This window comes from Phyllobates terribilis, unplaced genomic scaffold (assembly GCF_046119375.1).
Source record: "Phyllobates terribilis strain yellow unplaced genomic scaffold, ASM4611937v1 Scaffold_1__5_contigs__length_1240528914, whole genome shotgun sequence".
In the NCBI taxonomy this organism is placed as follows: domain Eukaryota; kingdom Metazoa; phylum Chordata; class Amphibia; order Anura; family Dendrobatidae; genus Phyllobates; species Phyllobates terribilis.
In genome coordinates, this window is record NW_027362761.1 from 590,602,806 (window position 1) to 590,624,083 (window position 21,278).

Consider the following 21,278-nt stretch of genomic DNA (forward strand, 5'->3'; position numbering starts at 1 on the left):
GCTCTGGAGTATAATACAGGATGTAACTCAGGATCAGTAATGTAATGTATGTACACAGTGACTGCACCAGCAGAATAGTGAGTGCAGCTCTGGAGTATAATACAGGATGTAACTCAGGATCAGTAATGTAATGTATGTACACAGTGACTCCACCAGCAGAATAGTGAGTTCAGCTCTGGAGTATAATACAGGAGGTAACTCAGGATCAGTAATGTAATGTATGTACACAGTGACTGCACCAGCGGAATAGTGAGTGCAGCTCTGGAGTATAATACAGGAGGTAACTGAGGATCAGTAATGTAATGTATGTGCACAGTGACTGCACCAGCAGAATAGTGAGTGCAGCTCTGGAGTATAATACAGGAGGTAACTGAGGATCAGTAATGTAATGTATGTGCACAGTGACTGCACCAGCAGAATAGTGAGTGCAGCTCTAGAGTATAATACAGGATGTAACTCAGGATCAGTAATGTAATGTATGCACACAGTGACTGCACCAGCAGAATAGTGAGTGCAGCTCTGGAGTATAATACAGGATGTAACTCAGGATCAGTAATGTAATGTATGTACACAGTGACTGCACCAGCAGAATAGTGAGTGCAGCTCTGGAGTATAATACAGGATGTAACTCAGGATCAGTAATGTAATGTATGTACACAGTGACTCCACCAGCAGAATAGTGAGTGCAGCTCTGGAGTATAATACAGGATGTAACTCAGGATCAGTAATGTAATGTATGTACACAGTGACTGCACCAGCAGAACAGTGAGTGCAGCTCTGGAGTATAATACAGGATGTAACTCAGGATCAGTAATGTAATGTATGTACACAGTGACTCCACCAGCAGAATAGTGAGTGCAGCTCTGGGGTATAATACAGGATGTAACTCAGGATCAGTAATGTATGTACACAGTGACTGCACCAGCAGAATAGTGAGTGCAGCTCTGGAGTATAATACAGGAGGTAACTCAGGATCAGTACAGGATCAGTAATGTAATGTATGTACACAGTGACTGCACCAGCAGAATAGTGAGTGCAGCTCTGGGGTATAATACAGGATGTAACTCAGGATCAGTAATGTAATGTATGTACACAGTGACTGCACCAGCAGAATAGTGAGTGCAGCTCTGGAGTATAATACAGGATGTAACTCAGGATCAGTACAGGATCAGTAATGTAATGTATGTACACAGTGACTGCACCAGCAGAATAGTGAGCGCAGCTCTGGAGTATAATACAGGATGTAACTCAGGATCAGTACAGGATCAGTAATGTAATGTATGTACACAGTGACTGCACCAGCAGAATAGTGAGTGCAGCTCTGGAGTATAATACAGGATGTAACTCAGGATCAGTAATATATGTACACAGTGACTGCACAGCAGAATAGTGAGTGCAGCTCTGGAGTATAATACAGGATGTAACTCAGGATCAGTAATGTAATGTATGTACACAGTGACTGCACCAGCAGAATAGTGAGTGCAGCTCTGGGGTATAATACAGGATGTAACTCAGGATCAGTAATGTAATGTATGTACACAGTGACTGCACCAGCAGAATAGTGAGTGCAGCTCTGGAGTATAATACAGGATGTAACTCAGGATCAGTACAGGATCAGTAATGTAATGTATGTACACAGTGACTGCACCAGCAGAATAGTGAGCGCAGCTCTGGAGTATAATACAGGATGTAACTCAGGATCAGTAATGTAATGTATGTACACAGTGACTGCACCAGCAGAATAGTGAGCGCAGCTCTGGAGTATAATACAGGATGTAACTCAGGATCAGTAATGTAATGTATGTACACAGTGACTGCACCAGCAGAATAGTGAGCGCAGCTCTGGAGTATAATACAGGATGTAACTCAGGATCAGTAATGTAATGTATGTACACAGTGACTCCACCAGCAGAATAGTGAGTGCAGCTCTGGAGTATAATACAGGAGGTAACTGAGGATCAGTAATGTAATGTATGTGCACAGTGACTGCACCAGCAGAATAGTGAGTGCAGCTCTGGAGTATAATACAGGATGTAACTCAGGATCAGTAATGTAATGTATGTACACAGTGACTGCACCAGCAGAATAGTGAGTGCAGCTCTGGAGTATAATACAGGATGTAACTCAGGATCAGTAATGTAATGTATGTACACAGTGACTGCACCAGCAGAATAGTGAGTGCAGCTCTGGAGTATAATACAAGAGGTAACTCAGGATCAGTAATGTAATGTATGTACACAGTGACTGCACCTGCAGAATAGTGAGTGCAGCTCTGGAGTATAATACAGGATGTAACTCAGGATCAGTAATGTAATGTATGCACACAGTGAGTGCACCAGCAGAATAGTGAGTGCAGCTCTGGAGTATAATACAGGATGTAACTCAGAATCAGTAATGAAATGTATGTACACAGTGACTGCACCAGCAGAAAAGTGAGTGCAGTCTGGAGTATAATACAGGATGTAACTCAGGATCAGTAATGTAATATATGCACACAGTGACTGCACCAGCAGAATAGTGAGCGCAGCTGTGGAGTATAATACAGGATGTAACTCAGGATCAGTAATGTAATGTATGTACACAGTGACGGCACCAGCAGAATAGTGAGTGCAGCTCTGGAGTATAATACAGGATGTAACTCAGGATCAGTAATGTAATGTATGTACACAGTGACTGCACCAGCAGAATAGTGAGCGCAGCTCTGGAGTATAATACAGGATGTAACTCAGGATCAGTAATGTAATGTATGTACACAGTGACGGCACCAGCAGAATAGCGAGTGCAGCTCTAGAGTATAATACAGGAGGTAACTCAGGAACAGTAATGTAATGTATGTACACAGTGACTGCACCAGCAGAATAGTGAGTGCAGCTCTGGAGTATAATACAGGATGTAACTCAGGATCAGTAATGTAATGTATGTACACAGTGACTGCACCAGCAGAATAGCGAGTGCAGCTCTGGAGTATAATACAGGATGTAACTCAGGATCAGTAATGTAATGTATGTACACAGTGACTGCACCAGCAGAATAGTGAGTGCAGCTCTGGAGTATAATACAGGATGTAACTCAGGATCAGTAATGTAATGTATGTACACAGTGACTGCACCAGCAGAATAGTGAGTGCAGCTCTGGAGTATAATACAGGATGTAACTCAGGATCAGTAATGTAATGTACGTACTCAGTGACTGCACCAGCAGAATAGTGAATGCAGCTCTGGAGTATAATACAGGATGTAACTCAGGATCAGTAATGTAATGTATGTACACAGTGACTGCACCAGCAGAATAGTGAGTGCAGCTCTGGAGTATAATACAAGAGGTAACTCAGGATCAGTAATGTAATGTATGTACACAGTGACTGCACCTGCAGAATAGTGAGTGCAGCTCTGGAGTATAATACAGGATGTAACTCAGGATCAGTAATGTAATGTATGCACACAGTGACTGCACCAGCAGAATAGTGAGTGCAGCTCTGGAGTATAATACAGGATGTAACTCAGAATCAGTAATGAAATGTATGTACACAGTGACTGCACCAGCAGAAAAGTGAGTGCAGTCTGGAGTATAATACAGGATGTAACTCAGGATCAGTAATGTAATATATGCACACAGTGACTGCACCAGCAGAATAGTGAGCGCAGCTGTGGAGTATAATACAGGATGTAACTCAGGATCAGTAATGTAATGTATGTACACAGTGACGGCACCAGCAGAATAGTGAGTGCAGCTCTGGAGTATAATACAGGATGTAACTCGGGATCAGTAATGTAATGTATGTACACAGTGACTGCACCAGCAGAATAGTGAGTGCAGCTCTGGAGTATAATACAGGAGGTAACTCAGGATCAGTAATGTAATGTATGTACACAGTGACTGCACCAGCAGAATAGTGAGTGCAGCTCTGGAGTATAATACAGGAGGTAACTCAGGATCAGTAATGTAATGTATGTACACAGTGACTGCACCAGCAGAATAGTGAGTGCAGCTCTGGAGTATAATACAGGACGTAACTCAGGATCAGTAATGTAATGTATGTACACAGTGACTGCACCAGCAGAATAGTGAGTGCAGCTCTGGAGTATAATACAGGATGTAACTCAGGATCAGTAATGTAATGTATGTACACAATGACTGCACCAGCAGAATAGCGAGTGCAGCTCTGGAGTATAATACAGGAGGTAACTCAGGATCAGTAATGTAATGTATGTACACAGTGACTGCACCTGCAGAATAGTGAGTGCAGCTCTGGAGTATAATACAGGATGTAACTCAGGATCAGTAATGTAATGTATGTACACAGTGACTGCACCAGCAGAATAGTGAGTGCAGCTCTGGAGTATAATACAGGATGTAACTCAGGATCAGTAATGTAATGTATGTACACAGTGACTGCACCAGCAGAATAGTGAGTGCAGCTCTGGTGTATAATACAGGAGGTAACTCAGGATCAGTACAGGATCAGTAATGTAATGTATGTACACAGTGACTGCACCAGCAGAATAGTGAGTGCAGCTCTGGAGTATAGTACAGGATGTAACTCAGGATCAGTAATGTAATGTATGTACACAGTGACTGCACCAGCAGAATAGCGAGTGCAGCTCTGGAGTATAATACAGGAGGTAACTCAGGATCAGTAATGTAATGTATGTACACAGTGACTGCACCTGCAGAATAGTGAGTGCAGCTCTGGAGTATAATACAGGATGTAACTCAGGATCAGTAATGTAATGTATGCACACAGTGACTGCACCAGCAGAATAGTGAGTGCAGCTCTGGAGTATAATACAGGATGTAACTCAGGATCAGTAATGTATGTACACAGTGACTGCACCAGCAGAATAGTGAGTGCAGCTCTGGAGTATAATACATGATGTAACTCAGGATCAGTAATGTAATGTATGTACACAGTGACTGCACCAGCAGAATAGTGAGTGCAGCTCTGGAGTATAATACAGGATGTAACTCAGGATCAGTAATGTAATGTATGTACACAGTGACGGCACCAGCAGAATAGTGAGTGCAGCTCTGGAGTATAATACAGGATGTAACTCAGGATCAGTAATGTAATGTATGTACACAGTGACTGCACCAGCAGAATAGTGAGTGCAGCTCTGGAGTATAATACAGGAGGTAACTCAGGATCAGTAATGTAATATATGTACATAGTGACTGCACCAGCAGAATAGTGAGTGCAGCTCTGGAGTATAATACAGGATGTAACTCAGGATCAGTAATGTATGTACACAGTGACTGCACCAGCAGAATAGTGAGTGCAGCTCTGGAGTATAATACAGGATGTAACTCAGGATCAGTACAGGATCAGTAATGTAATGTATGTACACAGTGACTGCACCAGCAGAATAGTGAGCGCAGCTCTGGAGTATAATACAGGATGTAACTCAGGATCAGTAATGTAATGTATGTACACAGTGACTGCACCAGCAGAATAGTGAGCGCAGCTCTGGAGTATAATACAGGATGTAACTCAGGATCAGTAATGTAATGTATGTACACAGTGACTGCACCAGCGGAATAGTGAGTGCAGCTCTGGAGTATAATACAGGAGGTAACTGAGGATCAGTAATGTAATGTATGTGCACAGTGACTGCACCAGCAGAATAGTGAGTGCAGCTCTGGAGTATAATACAGGATGTAACTCAGGATCAGTAATGTAATGTATGTACACAGTGACTGCACCAGCAGAATAGTGAGTGCAGCTCTGGAGTATAATACAGGATGTAACTCAGGATCAGTAATGTAATGTATGTACACAGTGACTGCACCAGCAGAATAGTGAGCGCAGCTCTGGAGTATAATACAGGATGTAACTCAGGATCAGTAATGTAATGTATGTACACAGTGACTGCACCAGCGGAATAGTGAGTGCAGCTCTGGAGTATAATACAGGAGGTAACTGAGGATCAGTAATGTAATGTATGTGCACAGTGACTGCACCAGCAGAATAGTGAGTGCAGCTCTGGAGTATAATACAGGATGTAACTCAGGATCAGTAATGTAATGTATGTACACAGTGACTGCACCAGCAGAATAGTGAGTGCAGCTCTGGAGTATAATACAGGAGGTAACTCAGGATCAGTAATGTAATATATGTACACAGTGACTGCACCAGCAGAATAGTGAGTGCAGCTCTGGAGTATAATACAGGATGTAACTCAGGATCAGTAATGTATGTACACAGTGACTGCACCAGCAGAATAGTGAGTGCAGCTCTGGAGTATAATACAGGATGTAACTCAGGATCAGTACAGGATCAGTAATGTAATGTATGTACACAGTGACTGCACCAGCAGAATAGTGAGCGCAGCTCTGGAGTATAATACAGGATGTAACTCAGGATCAGTAATGTAATGTATGTACACAGTGACTGCACCAGCAGAATAGTGAGCGCAGCTCTGGAGTATAATACAGGATGTAACTCAGGATCAGTAATGTAATGTATGTACACAGTGACTGCACCAGCGGAATAGTGAGTGCAGCTCTGGAGTATAATACAGGAGGTAACTGAGGATCAGTAATGTAATGTATGTGCACAGTGACTGCACCAGCAGAATAGTGAGTGCAGCTCTGGAGTATAATACAGGATGTAACTCAGGATCAGTAATGTAATGTATGTACACAGTGACTGCACCAGCAGAATAGTGAGTGCAGCTCTGGAGTATAATACAGGATGTAACTCAGGATCAGTACAGGATCAGTAATGTAATGTATGTACACAGTGACTGCACCAGCAGAATAGTGAGCGCAGCTCTGGAGTATAATACAGGATGTAACTCAGGATCAGTAATGTAATGTATGTACACAGTGACTGCACCAGCAGAATAGTGAGAGCAGCTCTGGGGTATAATACAGGATGTAACTCAGGATCAGTAATGTAATGTATGTACACAGTGACTGCACCAGCAGAATAGTGAGTGCAGCTCTGGAGTATAATACAGGAGGTAACTGAGGATCAGTAATGTAATGTATGTGCACAGTGACTGCACCAGCAGAATAGTGAGTGCAGCTCTGGAGTATAATACAGGATGTAACTCAGGATCAGTAATGTAATGTATGTACACAGTGACTGCACCAGCAGAATAGTGAGTGCAGCTCTGGAGTATAATACAGGATATAACTCAGGATCAGTAATGTAATGTATGTACACAGTGACTGCACCAGCAGAATAGTGAGTGCAGCTCTGGGGTATAATACAGGATGTAACTCAGGATCAGTAATGTAATGTATGTACACAGTGACTGCACCAGCAGAATAGTGAGTGCAGCTCTGGAGTATAATACAGGATGTAACTCAGGATCAGTAATGTAATGTATGTACACAGTGACTGCACCAGCAGAATAGTGAGTGCAGCTCTGGAGTATAATACAGGAGGTAACTGAGGATCAGTAATGTAATGTATGTGCACAGTGACTGCACCAGCAGAATAGTGAGTGCAGCTCTGGAGTATAATACAGGATGTAACTCAGGATCAGTAATGTAATGTATGTACACAGTGACTCCACCAGTAGAATAGTGAGTGCAGCTCTGGGGTATAATACAGGATGTAACTCAGGATCAGTAATGTAATGTATGTACACAGTGACTCCACCAGCAGAATAGTGAGTGCAGCTCTGGGATATAATACAGGATGTAACTCAGGATCAGTAATGTATGTACACAGTGACTGCACCAGCAGAATAGTGAGTGCAGCTCTGGAGTATAATACATGATGTAACTCAGGATCAGTAATGTAATGTATGTATACAGTGACTGCACCAGCAGAATAGTGAGTGCAGCTCTGGAGTATAATACAGGATGTAACTCAGGATCAGTAATGTAATGTATGTACACAGTGACTGCAGCAGCAGAATAGTGAGTGCAGCTCTGGAGTATAATACAGGAGGTAACTCAGGATCAGTACAGGATCAGTAATGTAATGTATGTACACAGTGACTGCACCAGCAGAAGAGTGAGTGCAGCTCTGGAGTATAATACAGGAGGTAACTCAGGATCAGTACAGGATCAGTAATGTAATGTATGTACACAGTGACTGCACCAGCAGAATAGTGAGCGCAGCTCTGGAGTATAATACAGGATGTAACTCAGGATCAGTAATGTAATGTATGTACACAGTGACGGCACCAGCAGAATAGTGAGTGCAGCTCTGGAGTATAATACAGGATGTAACTCAGGATCAGTAATGTAATGTATGTACACAGTGACGGCACCAGCAGAATAGTGAGTGCAGCTCTGGAGTATAATACAGGATATAACTCAGGATCAGTAATGTAATGTATGTACACAGTGACTGCACCAGCAGAATAGTGAGTGCAGCTCTGGAGTATAATACAGGAGGTAACTCAGGATCAGTAATGTAATGTATGTACACAGTGACTGCACCAGCAGAATAGTGAGTGCAGCTCTGGAGTATAATACAGGAGGTAACTCAGGATCAGTAATGTAATATATGTACACAGTGACTGCACCAGCAGAATAGTGAGTGCAGCTCTGGAGTATAATACAGGATGTAACTCAGGATCAGTAATGTATGTACACAGTGACTGCACCAGCAGAATAGTGAGTGCAGCTCTGGGGTATAATACAGGATGTAACTCAGGATCAGTAATATATGTACACAGTGACTGCACCAGCAGAATAGTGAGTGCAGCTCTGGAGTATAATACAGGATGTAACTCAGGATCAGTAATGTAATGTATGTACACAGTGACTGCACCAGCAGAATAGTGAGTGCAGCTCTGGGGTATAATACAGGATGTAACTCAGGATCAGTAATGTAATGTATGTACACAGTGACTGCACCAGCAGAATAGTGAGTGCAGCTCTGGAGTATAATACAGGATGTAACTCAGGATCAGTACAGGATCAGTAATGTAATGTATGTACACAGTGACTGCACCAGCAGAATAGTGAGCGCAGCTCTGGAGTATAATACAGGATGTAACTCAGGATCAGTACAGGATCAGTAATGTAATGTATGTACACAGTGACTGCACCAGCAGAATAGTGAGCGCAGCTCTGGAGTATAATGCAGGATGTAACTCAGGATCAGTAATGTAATGTATGTACACAGTGACTGCACCAGCAGAATAGTGAGCGCAGCTCTGGAGTATAATACAGGATGTAACTCAGGATCAGTAATGTAATGTATGTACACAGTGACTGCACCAGCAGAATAGTGAGCGCAGCTCTGGAGTATAATACAGGATGTAACTCAGGATCAGTAATGTAATGTATGTACACAGTGACTGCACCAGCAGAATAGTGAGTGCAGCTCTGGAGTATAATAAAGGATGTAACTCAGGATCAGTAATGTAATGTATGTACACAGTGACTCCACCAGCAGAATAGTGAGTTCAGCTCTGGAGTATAATACAGGAGGTAACTCAGGATCAGTAATGTAATGTATGTACACAGTGACTGCACCAGCGGAATAGTGAGTGCAGCTCTGGAGTATAATACAGGAGGTAACTGAGGATCAGTAATGTAATGTATGTGCACAGTGACTGCACCAGCAGAATAGTGAGTGCAGCTCTGGAGTATAATACAGGAGGTAACTGAGGATCAGTAATGTAATGTATGTGCACAGTGACTGCACCAGCAGAATAGTGAGTGCAGCTCTAGAGTATAATACAGGATGTAACTCAGGATCAGTAATGTAATGTATGCACACAGTGACTGCACCAGCAGAATAGTGAGTGCAGCTCTGGAGTATAATACAGGATGTAACTCAGGATCAGTAATGTAATGTATGTACACAGTGACTGCACCAGCAGAATAGTGAGTGCAGCTCTGGAGTATAATACAGGATGTAACTCAGGATCAGTAATGTAATGTATGTACACAGTGACTCCACCAGCAGAATAGTGAGTGCAGCTCTGGAGTATAATACAGGATGTAACTCAGGATCAGTAATGTAATGTATGTACACAGTGACTGCACCAGCAGAACAGTGAGTGCAGCTCTGGAGTATAATACAGGATGTAACTCAGGATCAGTAATGTAATGTATGTACACAGTGACTCCACCAGCAGAATAGTGAGTGCAGCTCTGGGGTATAATACAGGATGTAACTCAGGATCAGTAATGTATGTACACAGTGACTGCACCAGCAGAATAGTGAGTGCAGCTCTGGAGTATAATACAGGAGGTAACTCAGGATCAGTACAGGATCAGTAATGTAATGTATGTACACAGTGACTGCACCAGCAGAATAGTGAGTGCAGCTCTGGGGTATAATACAGGATGTAACTCAGGATCAGTAATGTAATGTATGTACACAGTGACTGCACCAGCAGAATAGTGAGTGCAGCTCTGGAGTATAATACAGGATGTAACTCAGGATCAGTACAGGATCAGTAATGTAATGTATGTACACAGTGACTGCACCAGCAGAATAGTGAGCGCAGCTCTGGAGTATAATACAGGATGTAACTCAGGATCAGTACAGGATCAGTAATGTAATGTATGTACACAGTGACTGCACCAGCAGAATAGTGAGTGCAGCTCTGGAGTATAATACAGGATGTAACTCAGGATCAGTAATATATGTACACAGTGACTGCACAGCAGAATAGTGAGTGCAGCTCTGGAGTATAATACAGGATGTAACTCAGGATCAGTAATGTAATGTATGTACACAGTGACTGCACCAGCAGAATAGTGAGTGCAGCTCTGGGGTATAATACAGGATGTAACTCAGGATCAGTAATGTAATGTATGTACACAGTGACTGCACCAGCAGAATAGTGAGTGCAGCTCTGGAGTATAATACAGGATATAACTCAGGATCAGTACAGGATCAGTAATGTAATGTATGTACACAGTGACTGCACCAGCAGAATAGTGAGCGCAGCTCTGGAGTATAATACAGGATGTAACTCAGGATCAGTAATGTAATGTATGTACACAGTGACTGCACCAGCAGAATAGTGAGCGCAGCTCTGGAGTATAATACAGGATGTAACTCAGGATCAGTAATGTAATGTATGTACACAGTGACTGCACCAGCAGAATAGTGAGCGCAGCTCTGGAGTATAATACAGGATGTAACTCAGGATCAGTAATGTAATGTATGTACACAGTGACTCCACCAGCAGAATAGTGAGTGCAGCTCTGGAGTATAATACAGGAGGTAACTGAGGATCAGTAATGTAATGTATGTGCACAGTGACTGCACCAGCAGAATAGTGAGTGCAGCTCTGGAGTATAATACAGGATGTAACTCAGGATCAGTAATATAATGTATGTACACAGTGACTGCACCAGCAGAATAGTGAGTGCAGCTCTGGAGTATAATACAGGATGTAACTCAGGATCAGTAATGTAATGTATGTACACAGTGACTGCACCAGCAGAATAGTGAGTGCAGCTCTGGAGTATAATACAAGAGGTAACTCAGGATCAGTAATGTAATGTATGTACACAGTGACTGCACCTGCAGAATAGTGAGTGCAGCTCTGGAGTATAATACAGGATGTAACTCAGGATCAGTAATGTAATGTATGCACACAGTGAGTGCACCAGCAGAATAGTGAGTGCAGCTCTGGAGTATAATACAGGATGTAACTCAGAATCAGTAATGAAATGTATGTACACAGTGACTGCACCAGCAGAAAAGTGAGCGCAGCTGTGGAGTATAATACAGGATGTAACTCAGGATCAGTAATGTAATGTATGTACACAGTGACGGCACCAGCAGAATAGTGAGCGCAGCTGTGGAGTATAATACAGGATGTAACTCAGGATCAGTAATGTAATGTATGTACACAGTGACGGCACCAGCAGAATAGTGAGTGCAGCTCTGGAGTATAATACAGGATGTAACTCGGGATCAGTAATGTAATGTATGTACACAGTGACTGCACCAGCAGAATAGTGAGTGCAGCTCTGGAGTATAATACAGGAGGTAACTCAGGATCAGTAATGTAATGTATGTACACAGTGACTGCACCAGCAGAATAGTGAGTGCAGCTCTGGAGTATAATACAGGAGGTAACTCAGGATCAGTAATGTAATGTATGTACACAGTGACTGCACCAGCAGAATAGTGAGTGCAGCTCTGGAGTATAATACAGGACGTAACTCAGGATCAGTAATGTAATGTATGTACACAGTGACTGCACCAGCAGAATAGTGAGTGCAGCTCTGGAGTATAATACAGGATGTAACTCAGGATCAGTAATGTAATGTATGTACACAATGACTGCACCAGCAGAATAGCGAGTGCAGCTCTGGAGTATAATACAGGAGGTAACTCAGGATCAGTAATGTAATGTATGTACACAGTGACTGCACCTGCAGAATAGTGAGTGCAGCTCTGGAGTATAATACAGGATGTAACTCAGGATCAGTAATGTAATGTATGTACACAGTGACTGCACCAGCAGAATAGTGAGTGCAGCTCTGGAGTATAATACAGGATGTAACTCAGGATCAGTAATGTAATGTATGTACACAGTGACTGCACCAGCAGAATAGTGAGTGCAGCTCTGGTGTATAATACAGGAGGTAACTCAGGATCAGTACAGGATCAGTAATGTAATGTATGTACACAGTGACTGCACCAGCAGAATAGTGAGTGCAGCTCTGGAGTATAGTACAGGATGTAACTCAGGATCAGTAATGTAATGTATGTACACAGTGACTGCACCAGCAGAATAGCGAGTGCAGCTCTGGAGTATAATACAGGAGGTAACTCAGGATCAGTAATGTAATGTATGTACACAGTGACTGCACCTGCAGAATAGTGAGTGCAGCTCTGGAGTATAATACAGGATGTAACTCAGGATCAGTAATGTAATGTATGCACACAGTGACTGCACCAGCAGAATAGTGAGTGCAGCTCTGGAGTATAATACAGGATGTAACTCAGGATCAGTAATGTATGTACACAGTGACTGCACCAGCAGAATAGTGAGTGCAGCTCTGGAGTATAATACATGATGTAACTCAGGATCAGTAATGTAATGTATGTACACAGTGACTGCACCAGCAGAATAGTGAGTGCAGCTCTGGAGTATAATACAGGATGTAACTCAGGATCAGTAATGTAATGTATGTACACAGTGACGGCACCAGCAGAATAGTGAGTGCAGCTCTGGAGTATAATACAGGATGTAACTCAGGATCAGTAATGTAATGTATGTACACAGTGACTGCACCAGCAGAATAGTGAGTGCAGCTCTGGAGTATAATACAGGAGGTAACTCAGGATCAGTAATGTAATATATGTACACAGTGACTGCACCAGCAGAATAGTGAGTGCAGCTCTGGAGTATAATACAGGATGTAACTCAGGATCAGTAATGTATGTACACAGTGACTGCACCAGCAGAATAGTGAGTGCAGCTCTGGAGTATAATACAGGATGTAACTCAGGATCAGTACAGGATCAGTAATGTAATGTATGTACACAGTGACTGCACCAGCAGAATAGTGAGCGCAGCTCTGGAGTATAATACAGGATGTAACTCAGGATCAGTAATGTAATGTATGTACACAGTGACTGCACCAGCAGAATAGTGAGCGCAGCTCTGGAGTATAATACAGGATGTAACTCAGGATCAGTAATGTAATGTATGTACACAGTGACTGCACCAGCGGAATAGTGAGTGCAGCTCTGGAGTATAATACAGGAGGTAACTGAGGATCAGTAATGTAATGTATGTGCACAGTGACTGCACCAGCAGAATAGTGAGTGCAGCTCTGGAGTATAATACAGGATGTAACTCAGGATCAGTAATGTAATGTATGTACACAGTGACTGCACCAGCAGAATAGCGAGTGCAGCTCTGGAGTATAATACAGGATGTAACTCAGGATCAGTAATGTAATGTATGTACACAGTGACTGCACCTGCAGAATAGTGAGTGCAGCTCTGGAGTATAATACAGGATGTAACTCAGGATCAGTAATGTAATGTATGTACACAGTGACTGCACCAGCAGAATAGTGAGTGCAGCTCTGGAGTATAATACAGGATGTAACTCAGGATCAGTACAGGATCAGTAATGTAATGTATGTACACAGTGACTGCACCAGCAGAATAGTGAGCGCAGCTCTGGAGTATAATACAGGATGTAACTCAGGATCAGTAATGTAATGTATGTACACAGTGACTGCACCAGCAGAATAGTGAGAGCAGCTCTGGGGTATAATACAGGATGTAACTGAGGATCAGTAATGTAATGTATGTACACAGTGACTGCACCAGCAGAATAGTGAGTGCAGCTCTGGAGTATAATACAGGAGGTAACTGAGGATCAGTAATGTAATGTATGTGCACAGTGACTGCACCAGCAGAATAGTGAGTGCAGCTCTGGAGTATAATACAGGATGTAACTCAGGATCAGTAATGTAATGTATGTACACAGTGACTGCACCAGCAGAATAGTGAGTGCAGCTCTGGAGTATAATACAGGATATAACTCAGGATCAGTAATGTAATGTATGTACACAGTGACTGCACCAGCAGAATAGTGAGTGCAGCTCTGGGGTATAATACAGGATGTAACTCAGGATCAGTAATGTAATGTATGTACACAGTGACTGCACCAGCAGAATAGTGAGTGCAGCTCTGGAGTATAATACAGGATGTAACTCAGGATCAGTAATGTAATGTATGTACACAGTGACTGCACCAGCAGAATAGTGAGTGCAGCTCTGGAGTATAATACAGGAGGTAACTGAGGATCAGTAATGTAATGTATGTGCACAGTGACTGCACCAGCAGAATAGTGAGTGCAGCTCTGGAGTATAATACAGGATGTAACTCAGGATCAGTAATGTAATGTATGTACACAGTGACTCCACCAGTAGAATAGTGAGTGCAGCTCTGGGGTATAATACAGGATGTAACTCAGGATCAGTAATGTAATGTATGTACACAGTGACTCCACCAGCAGAATAGTGAGTGCAGCTCTGGGATATAATACAGGATGTAACTCAGGATCAGTAATGTATGTACACAGTGACTGCACCAGCAGAATAGTGAGTGCAGCTCTGGAGTATAATACATGATGTAACTCAGGATCAGTAATGTAATGTATGTATACAGTGACTGCACCAGCAGAATAGTGAGTGCAGCTCTGGAGTATAATACAGGATGTAACTCAGGATCAGTAATGTAATGTATGTACACAGTGACTGCAGCAGCAGAATAGTGAGTGCAGCTCTGGAGTATAATACAGGAGGTAACTCAGGATCAGTACAGGATCAGTAATGTAATGTATGTACACAGTGACTGCACCAGCAGAAGAGTGAGTGCAGCTCTGGAGTATAATACAGGAGGTAACTCAGGATCAGTACAGGATCAGTAATGTAATGTATGTACACAGTGACTGCACCAGCAGAATAGTGAGCGCAGCTCTGGAGTATAATACAGGATTTAACTCAGGATCAGTAATGTAATGTATGTACACAGTGACGGCACCAGCAGAATAGTGAGTGCAGCTCTGGAGTATAATACAGGATGTAACTCAGGATCAGTAATGTAATGTATGTACACAGTGACGGCACCAGCAGAATAGTGAGTGCAGCTCTGGAGTATAATACAGGATATAACTCAGGATCAGTAATGTAATGTATGTACACAGTGACTGCACCAGCAGAATAGTGAGTGCAGCTCTGGAGTATAATACAGGAGGTAACTCAGGATCAGTAATGTAATGTATGTACACAGTGACTGCACCAGCAGAATAGTGAGTGCAGCTCTGGAGTATAATACAGGAGGTAACTCAGGATCAGTAATGTAATATATGTACACAGTGACTGCACCAGCAGAATAGTGAGTGCAGCTCTGGAGTATAATACAGGATGTAACTCAGGATCAGTAATGTATGTACACAGTGACTGCACCAGCAGAATAGTGAGTGCAGCTCTGGGGTATAATACAGGATGTAACTCAGGATCAGTAATATATGTACACAGTGACTGCACCAGCAGAATAGTGAGTGCAGCTCTGGAGTATAATACAGGATGTAACTCAGGATCAGTAATGTAATGTATGTACACAGTGACTGCACCAGCAGAATAGTGAGTGCAGCTCTGGGGTATAATACAGGATGTAACTCAGGATCAGTAATGTAATGTATGTACACAGTGACTGCACCAGCAGAATAGTGAGTGCAGCTCTGGAGTATAATACAGGATGTAACTCAGGATCAGTACAGGATCAGTAATGTAATGTATGTACACAGTGACTGCACCAGCAGAATAGTGAGCGCAGCTCTGGAGTATAATACAGGATGTAACTCAGGATCAGTACAGGATCAGTAATGTAATGTATGTACACAGTGACTGCACCAGCAGAATAGTGAGCGCAGCTCTGGAGTATAATGCAGGATGTAACTCAGGATCAGTAATGTAATGTATGTACACAGTGACTCCACCAGCAGAATAGTGAGCGCAGCTCTGGAGTATAATACAGGATGTAACTCAGGATCAGTAATGTAATGTATGTACACAGTGACTGCACCAGCAGAATAGTGAGCGCAGCTCTGGAGTATAATACAGGATGTAACTCAGGATCAGTAATGTAATGTATGTACACAGTGATTGCACCAGCAGAATAGTGAGCGCAGCTCTGGAGTATAATACAGGATGTAACTCAGGATCAGTAATGTAATGTATGTACACATTGACTGCACCAGCAGAATAGTGAGCGCAGCTCTGGAGTATAATACAGGATGTAACTCAGGATCAGTAATGTAATGTATGCACACAGTGACTGCACCAGCAGAATAGTGAGCGCAGCTCTGGAGTATAATACAGGATGTAACTCAGGATCAGTAATGTAATGTATGTACACAGTGACTGCACCAGCAGAATAGTGAGTGCAGCTCTGGAGTATAATACAGGATGTAACTCAGGATCAGTAATGTAATGTATGTACACAGTGACTCCACCAGCAGAATAGTGAGTTCAGCTCTGGAGTATAATACAGGAGGTAACTCAGGATCAGTAATGTAATGTATGTACACAGTGACTGCACCAGCGGAATAGTGAGTGCAGCTCTGGAGTATAATACAGGAGGTAACTGAGGATCAGTAATGTAATGTATGTGCACAGTGACTGCACCAGCAGAATAGTGAGTGCAGCTCTGGAGTATAATACAGGAGGTAACTGAGGATCAGTAATGTAATGTATGTGCACAGTGACTGCACCAGCAGAATAGTGAGTGCAGCTCTGGAGTATAATACAGGATGTAACTCAGGATCAGTAATGTAATGTATGTACACAGTGACTGCACCAGCAGAATAGTCAGTGCAGCTCTGGAGTATAATACAGGATGTAACTCAGGATCAGTAATGTAATGTATGTACACAGTGACTGCACCAGCAGAATAGTGAGTGCAGCTCTGGAGTATAATACAGGATGTAACTCAGGATCAGTAATGTAATGTATGTACACAGTGACGGCACCAGCAGAATAGTGAGTGCAGCTCTGGAGTATAATACAGGATGTAACTCAGGATCAGTAATGTAATGTATGTACACAGTGACTGCACCAGCAGAACAGTGAGTGCAGCTCTGGAGTATAATACAGGATGTAACTCAGGATCAGTAATGTAATGTATGTACACAGTGACTCCACCAGCAGAATAGTGAGTGCAGCTCTGGGGTATAATACAGGATGTAACTCAGGATCAGTAATGTATGTACACAGTGACTGCACCAGCAGAATAGTGAGTGCAGCTCTGGAGTATAATACAGGAGGTAACTCAGGATCAGTACAGGATCAGTAATGTAATGTATGTACACAGTGACTGCACCAGCAGAATAGTGAGTGCAGCTCTGGGGTATAATACAGGATGTAACTCAGGATCAGTAATGTAATGTATGTACACAGTGACTGCACCAGCAGAATAGTGAGTGCAGCTCTGGAGTATAATACAGGATGTAACTCAGGATCAGTAATATATGTACACAGTGACTGCACAGCAGAATAGTGAGTGCAGCTCTGGAGTATAATACAGGATGTAACTCAGGATCAGTAATGTAATGTATGTACACAGTGACTGCACCAGCAGAATAGTGAGTGCAGCTCTGGGGTATAATACAGGATGTAACTCAGGATCAGTAATGTAATGTATGTACACAGTGACTGCACCAGCAGAATAGTGAGTGCAGCTCTGGAGTATAATACAGGATGTAACTCAGGATCAGTACAGGATCAGTAATGTAATGTATGTACACAGTGACTGCACCAGCAGAATAGTGAGCGCAGCTCTGGAGTATAATACAGGATGTAACTCAGGATCAGTAATGTAATGTATGTACACAGTGACTGCACCAGCAGAATAGTGAGCGCAGCTCTGGAGTATAATACAGGATGTAACTCAGGATCAGTAATGTAATGTATGTACACAGTGACTGCACCAGCAGAATAGTGAGCGCAGCTCTGGAGTATAATACAGGATGTAACTCAGGATCAGTAATGTAATGTATGTACACAGTGACTCCACCAGCAGAATAGTGAGTGCAGCTCTGGAGTATAATACAGGAGGTAACTCAGGATCAGTAATGTAATGTATGTACACAGTGACTGCACCAGCGGAATAGTGAGTGCAGCTCTGGAGTATAATACAGGAGGTAACTGAGGATCAGTAATGTAATGTATGTGCACAGTGACTGCACCAGCAGAATAGTGAGTGCAGCTCTGGAGTATAATACAGGATGTAACTCAGGATCAGTAATGTAATGTATGTACACAGTGACTGCACCAGCAGAATAGTGAGTGCAGCTCTGGAGTATAATACAGGATGTAACTCAGGATCAGTAATGTAATGTATGTACACAGTGACTGCACCAGCAGAATAGTGAGTGCAGCTCTGGAGTATAATACAGGATGTAACTCAGGATCAGTAATGTAATGTATGTACACAGTGACTGCACCAGCAGAATAGTGAGTGCAGCTCTGGAGTATAATACAGGATGTAACTCAGGATCAGTAATGTAATGTATGTACACAGTGACTGCACCAGCAGAATAGTGAGTGCAGCTCTGGAGTATAATACAGGATGTAACTCAGGATCAGTAATGTAATGTATGTACACAGTGACTGCACCAGCAGAATAGTGAGTGCAGCTCTGGAGTATAATACAGGGTGTAACTCAGGATCAGTAATGTAATGTATGTACACAGTGACTGCACCAGCAGAATAGTGAGTGCAGCTCTGGAGTATAATACAGGATGTAACTCAGGATCAGTAATGTAATGTATGTACACAGTGACTGCACCAGCAGAATAGTGAGTGCAGCTCTGGAGTATAATACAGGATGTAACTCAGGATCAGTAATGTAATGTATGTACACAGTGACTGCACCAGCAGAATAGTGAGTGCAGCTCTGGAGTATAATACAGGGTGTAACTCAGGATCAGTAATATACTCAGATTTGCTGTTCTTGGTGTTATATTTTGGTGATTTTGGAGGGGGTGTTCGTGCACACAGGACGTTCTGCGTGCGGACATTTAGGACATTACCCGGATACATTGACACTACGGCTCCTTTAGGCACAAACCCTTTGGAGACAAACACTCCGGTTCCTGCAGCCTCCATAGAGCTGGGCCGCCGATCGATGCAGAACCCCAGACACTTGTAGATGGCGTCCTCGGGGTGAACCGTGTGATGGGGTCTGTGCTGCTGACCGCTGGCATCGGGCGCAGGGTACATGGCGCGGGTGGTGCTGGGCAGCAGGGTCAGCAGCTCCGTCTGCTTCTTTATATCCCATGTGAACAGAACCCGAAAGAAAGTGACAAGTGAGGAGGAGACGTCATCATCCGCCACGACCTTATCCCCGCGCCCGGCCGACACACAGCGCAGCGTCCTGCCGGGAAAAAGAAGGGTGACAATAAGGAGCCGAGTCATTAACCCCTTCGAGGACATGATGCTTTTATTCCGCCTCATTGCTTTCTGTGGGTCAGGACTTTATTTTGGAGCTGAACAGAGACTAATTCACTTTATTCTCGTGGCATTATACCGTCACCTATATTAATTCCTATAGAGAAAAAATGCAGAAAAAAATCTGCTCTCACCGTTACTGCACAGGAACTTACTATTTGGCATCTTTGCACTTTTATTTATTGCCCTGATGGCGATTTGTTACTTTTTTAACATTTATATATATTTTTTATCTTAGAATTTTATTTAATTTGAATTCATTTATTAATTTTATTTGTATCATTTCATTTTTATGTTCTAAGCAGGATTTTGCTCTGGAAAATATGGCTGTTGCGCTCATGGTCCATCAATGGGTTCCCTCTCAGTTTCAGCCCCCTTAATCTAGGACATGATGGGCTTTGTAGTCTTTTCAGATGGTGCCGATCACCCAGCAGTGGCTGAACAAGTAGGTATATCTTATACATGGGCGACATCTAGTGGTCACTGTATAGAATGACTTGTATAGTATTACACAGTTGCACTCGTGTTAGGCCCATCCACGTTCACGGCTGCCATCTAGTGGTTTACCTGTTCAACTGCCAACGCTAAATGTACTTCATAAATTGTACACATTTGCCACCTCGTGGCTATTTGATGTAATTACATGCAAGTCGCACAATGAAACGCGCTCGCCATCTAGTGGCAGCCGGCTAAAATTACACGGAAGCCGCAAAATATAAGAAAGCGGCAGGAACTCTGATGCCACCTGGCGGTCATCAGTGTTTGCACATGTTTTAGACCCTCTTTCACCCCCTGCTGGGGGTGTATAGATACTTATCCAGTAAGTCTGGGATGGGGGGGGGCACTCATATCATAAATTATTCCTCAGTGTGATGCGTGTCCTCTGGTAATTGCATAAATAAGTGCACCCCCATATACCCGGCAGTGCAATATACCAGACCTGCGGTTACGAGTCAGGTTCAGCGCCACCCAGGGGACAAAACGATATCTGTACGATCTCCAGCGGGAGAGAATCGCCCGCAACACCGTCCCCGGAGCGGGCATATCACCGACTGACGGGGCAGTGACGTCACAGAGAGGGAGTATATTAAAGGACGTCATGAGAGGGAGGAGGAGCTGGATGACGTCATGCTGAACAAGCGGGGGGCTTGTCTTCGAACGGGGGCGGGGCTCCGAGAAGGCGCCACCTCGTGGTACGTTTTTACAATTACATGGAATAGAATGTGTGCCTCATAGATGGTGAACGAGTGACATCTAGTGGTCACTTTATCAAATTACACACAAAAATAATGGACAGTCGCCCTCTATTGGTAGCTTTATAAAATTACATGCAATAGAATATATGTCCTATAGGTGAA

At 43.1% G+C, this 21,278-nt stretch overlaps 1 protein-coding gene across 3 annotated transcripts in view; it reads right to left on the reverse strand.

Annotated features, from left to right (window-relative positions):
• The window catches only part of SETD9 (SET domain containing 9), a 57,897-nt gene extending 36,882 nt beyond the window's left edge, over nt 1-21,015 (reverse strand). Inside the window, exons 1-2 of one of the 3 annotated variants that reach the window (XM_073682137.1) lie at nt 20,861-21,015; nt 19,541-19,846 (exon numbers count right to left, since the gene is read on the reverse strand). In XM_073682137.1, the coding sequence (XP_073538238.1) occupies nt 19,541-19,846; nt 20,861-20,964 (410 nt within the window). In that variant the 5' untranslated portion in view covers nt 20,965-21,015. Of the gene's footprint in view, nt 1-19,502; nt 19,847-20,860 lie in introns of those variants that run through there. The other 2 variants (XM_073682129.1, XM_073682147.1) reach the window with 2 other exon arrangements.
• Nucleotides 21,016-21,278: the final 263 nt, after the last annotated feature.